This window comes from Aulonocara sp. 'chitande type north' Nkhata Bay, linkage group LG11 (genome assembly GCF_057382095.1).
Source record: "Aulonocara sp. 'chitande type north' Nkhata Bay isolate Kocher_YH1m ecotype deep benthic linkage group LG11, A_spYH_male_GT1.1, whole genome shotgun sequence".
NCBI classification, from domain to species: Eukaryota; Metazoa; Chordata; class Actinopteri; order Cichliformes; family Cichlidae; genus Aulonocara; species Aulonocara sp. 'chitande type north' Nkhata Bay.
Window position 1 is genome coordinate 13,743,519 of NC_141354.1, and position 4,712 is coordinate 13,748,230.

Consider the following 4,712-nt stretch of genomic DNA (forward strand, 5'->3'; position numbering starts at 1 on the left):
CGTTACTGAACTGTCTCCATTTGAAAACATTAAAAAGACACTTTTGTGCAAATGACCATTTTAACTGAAACAAGCATTTTACAGTGTAAAAATCATATATGAAGTTATTTAGTGAATTTAAAGGAGACAATCTGAAACACAAACACAGTCACTGAATGTCTGTAAACTTGACAAACATCCCAACAAAAATAAACTGAATTGACAAACATTTGTTTTCCAGTTTATGTTTTATTTGTTCAGCAGGTTTAAACATGAGAGACGCGAGTAAAACAATTCAAAGGCCAACGATCCATTTACAACTAAAGGAAATAATATATATATATGTCAATTTAAAATTATAGAAAACACTGAATGCTTAAGTTTTTTAAGTGTCATATAATCATCATATCAGTGTATCATGAAATACAATCAAAAGTAATTTATAATAATAACATGTTTCTGAGTGTTAATAGAAAAGTTTTGGTTAATTTCTCCACTGTTTATCTTCCTGCTACACTGAGCCTGAACCCATCACCTTTGATTTATTAGAGGAAAGTTTGCTACAACCCAACAAGCCACTACTGACACCTGTCTAACTGAATAAACAAAACCAACCCATGGATCTTCTTACACTGCACAGATGAAATTATATTTATCATAAACAGACTTCTTGTACCACAAATGGTTCCCACCTTTATTCATGGCAGCGTTCATGCCACAGACTGCTGTTCTTGTCTCATCTGGAGCCCACTGATCAAAAAATACACACTGATCGTTGACCCAGATCCAGAAGTCGAAGCCACAGATGTATTGAAGACCCAGCCAGACAAAGGGAGTGTCAGCCTTCTGAGCCTCCAACCCAACCCAGACCTGGGTCTCGTTATCAAGGATGGAAACCAGATCCATGTGTTCCTCTCTGCAGTGGTACCGGGCGTCTGCCCATGTCTTGTTCTCTTTAATCAGTTTAAAGGGCTCTAAAAGGAAAAACATCAAAAACATGAAACTTAGAAGCATCAAACCAAACAGTGTTTCTGAGTGTCTAACATGCTGCGTTGATTCAAGCACATAATTCTTACTGTCAACATTTACACATTTATATTGACTCTACTGACTGACCAGTTAACTTAGTGGGTAAGAATGTTTTATTGTACCTTTTTTTATGCCTTTCATCGTCACCTCAAACAGAATTAAAAACCCAGATGTGTTTTTGTACACAGTTACATAACGCCCCCACTTTGGTCCATTTTCACAGTTAAATGTATTATTTCCTCCACTAGTAGTTGTGTTGATTGTTGCACACCTGTAAACAAAGACAAAAGGTTGGACAGATGTACAGAAAGAGTTTCTGGCTCTGTTTGATTAAATCATGCTGTAAACAGTGGAGACAGTCGAACAGCTGGATAATAAATGTGAGCTGCTGTCTGAGAACATTTTAGAAAGAAGGAAAACACCTACAAATAAACAACAAAGGAAAATGAGAATAAATAAAGATTTTATATTCTTCACATATACTTGATTATTACTCCAAACCACATCACACCATATTAGACCTCCTATTTCATCTGATAGGACTGATACAGGGTTCTCTGTGTTACTGTATTACTGGGTTTAAATGCACTTAAATATTCATAAAATTATCTAAAAACATTGGACATGCTGGAGCCTGACTGAGAACAGAATGATTCAAAGTAAGATGAAGGTATTACTCAGTGGTGTCAGCAGCATTTCTCTCAGATGAGTTCCCGATGAGGATGCGAGCGCCTTCTAGATCAACTTTGAAATGATCCATGTTGTAAATGCTGATGCAGGAAATTTCATATAGACCAAATAAGTCAACTGTCCACCAGCTGATGGTTTCATATTCAGTGAAGGAACCTGTCAAATAATTTCCATCCAAAGCTCTGTCAGCAGAGTAGTTGACACCATAATAATCTGTGTAGACTGAAGACTGAAATGCCACTTTGTCATCCAGTTTGATAGTTTCCCATCCTGGACTAAATCCTGATGATGTAACTGAAAGTGAAGTTGGAAATAAAAAAACAAACAATGTCAGTGGCAATAATACTTCAGACCAAGAGTTCTAGTGTTTCTTTATCAAAATCTCCTTTTCACTCCTAAATAATGAATCTGAATTATGACTTCATGATCTGACTAAATCTTTTGTGGCAAACATATTTAGCGTGCACACACACACACACACACACACACACACACACACACACACACACACACACACACACACTCTCTCTCTCTCTCTCTCTCTCTCTCTCTCTCTCTCTCTCTCTCTCTCTCACGCAGTTGGTGAAAAAGAAATCATCAAAATTAATGATATGAATAATTGGACTCTCAAAACATCCTGAAGGATGACCCTGTAATATATTACACTCCCACCCACACATCAAAGACTGCATGTTTATCAAAGCATTTATTTCTAAATCACAGTGATAACGTATCATAGAACATAATTCAATATGAATTTACATTTATATCATACATTTATACAGATATTTGTAATATTGCTTCAGTCCCAAAAAAAAAATCCCCACATGGAACATGTTCCCACAGATATGGCGTCTACTGTGATGCACAAATAAAGGGAGAAAAAAATATATAAAAATAATTAAAAAGGCATAAAATTAAATACTTTACAAATAAGTATAGTCAGAACAGAAGCACCATCATACTTTTTGATATAACCGGAAGAAACTGATTAGAAATGCACTCTTACCTGGATCCTGTTGAGTTGATCTTCCTGTGAAGTTTCAGAGAACGATGTAAGAATGAGTGAATTACTGCCAGCTCTGATATTGTTGTTTGGTAATACAGCAGAAAGCACAGAATGTAAACCATCCTTCAACACTCAGAAATGAAACTGGCTTTACTAAAGTCAAATCCTCTTTAAACTAAATGAAACGACTTTTGCTTTATCGAGCAGTTTGGATCAACTCACAGTAAAACTGAACTGTTATATTTGATCTTTTTCATTCTTTATAACGATCATTGAAACATCACTGTGCCAGGCAGGAACATCAAATGATCCACTTACCAATCAAAGTGATGAACAACAGACTCCACAGCATCTTTACTTTAGACTCTTTGCACAAATGTGTCCTCTAATAAGAGAAAGAAAAGACTTCTACCCTCACTCTGGAGTTTTCTGTAGACACACTGATGTTGATATGATCCCCTCTCTGAGTCAGAGCTGGATTTGTATTTCTGTCACTTCCCTCATAGATGCCAACATGAAAATATAAATTTCTCCTGTTAACACTCAGAGTGAGGCTGTTAGGCAAAGCATTCCCAGTCTTTTACATCTGATTTGCATCTCTGGACTTATCATGATTCTTATGATCACCCTGTTTAACCTACATTGTGCATGCATCCAAGCAGCAGCACATGCAAATACTTTAGCATACCAGGAAATTAACTTTACCAGTCGAGGCTGACTAAATAAAAAGATATTCAGAGATATTTGGTGTGCTTGAAAGAAAAAAAGGAGGCTTGTGATTCATATTCAAATTCAGTTTTATTTAAATTCCTGAAAGTGACATACATTCAGTGACATCTATGTGCATCTTGTAGAGATTTTCTCACCTCTCACTGCTGCCAGGAGGAAAGCTTTCTAAGTACAGAAAGTTACATTTATTTTGAAACTAGGTGGGTAAATAATGCAGCTGAGTAGGAGGTGAAGCACAAGTACATTGCTAAATAAGGAATGACTGGACTGACAGCCGTCATTGTAATGAGCTTGCTAGCATTATATTAGCATGTTGCCTTCAACAGGTGGTTAAGTAATTTCCGCCATGCACACTTGATATAACAGTAATCACTATCTTACATATCACTTAAAAAAATCTGGATTCCAAATTTGAGTTTTTGATCACTTTACTTATTGCTCAGTTTAAATTGGATTTTTAAAAAGATTTTGTTATAGGAGTTTTTTGTTTGAACCCTTTGGTATTTCCATGTGGAATTTTACTCTGTTAAATTAAAATCCATCATCTCATATTTTATGACGTTTACTAGAATAGATTTATTCATCAAATTCTGAATTTTGGGTAACCGTAGCTGAACTGAGCACAACCTCTAGAGTGTGGAGAACTACTCTGAGCAAATATAGAGTGAAATCCAGAGCAGAGACCGAGGAGAGCTGAGGAGGTGAAGCACTGTGGACTGTGGTGGAGCAGTGTGCAAGCAGGGGCTGCAGGTTATTGATCAGAGGCAGATGCAGATAAGATGATAAACTCTGTTCTACTTTTACAATCATTTTAAAAATGTGTTCTTATTCTTTTGTTGTCAGCTATGAGGTCAATTTTAAGACAATCAGCTGTTCATCTTGTTTTACAGTGAGTGCTCTGTGTTATACTGCCTATTAGCTCAGTTATTGCCACTCCTTATTCAAAATAAATTTTTAACATTTTTAATGCTCCTTTCTTGTTATTTAGTCGCGACACAGGACCGAAGGATTCACTCTTCAGCTTTATCGATAGCAGTGCAACTGTCACTTCTCTGAAGCTGTCTCTTTCCCTCTGCTCCATCTCACTTCAAGACATAAATTTCCATTCATCAGTCCAGTTCAGCACACCTGCTCTTCCCCGCTTCCACGCTGCCCTGTGAGCTCACGGCGTCACCCCTCCTCTGCAGCAGGCCAAAGACCACACGTCTGCCACATTAGTAACTGTGTTACTGTGTTGTTCTAACTTTCCAATTTGTAAAGAAATTTGTAAATCTAA

The 4,712-nt window shown here is 36.8% G+C and overlaps 1 protein-coding gene across 1 annotated transcript; it reads right to left on the minus strand.

Annotated features, from left to right (window-relative positions):
* Positions 1 to 245: 245 nt before the first annotated feature.
* On the minus strand, positions 246 to 3,201 carry LOC147318615 (uncharacterized). Its single transcript, XM_086309882.1, has 5 exons — positions 3,026 to 3,201; positions 2,708 to 2,731; positions 1,686 to 1,992; positions 1,131 to 1,279; positions 246 to 953 (listed from the first exon to the last, which is right to left on the minus strand). The coding sequence occupies exons 1-5, from the start codon at positions 3,057 to 3,059 to the stop codon at positions 607 to 609; spliced, it is 861 nt and encodes a 286-aa protein (XP_086166008.1). The 5' UTR covers positions 3,060 to 3,201; the 3' UTR covers positions 246 to 606.
* Between the last annotated feature and the right edge of the window lie 1,511 nt (positions 3,202 to 4,712).

Bases quoted from the DNA above. Each gene is read 5' to 3' on its own strand.
- LOC147318615 (XM_086309882.1), bottom strand. From the start codon at position 3,059: ATGCTGTGGAGTCTGTTGTTCATCACTTTGATTG. The intron at 1,993-2,707 runs GTAAGAGTGCAT...CTTCACTTTCAG, and splicing joins ATCAACTCAACAGGATCCAG to TTACATCATCAGGATTTAGT. The intron at 954-1,130 runs GTACAATAAAAC...TTTTCCTTTTAG, and splicing joins GATGAAAGGCATAAAAAAAG to AGCCCTTTAAACTGATTAAA.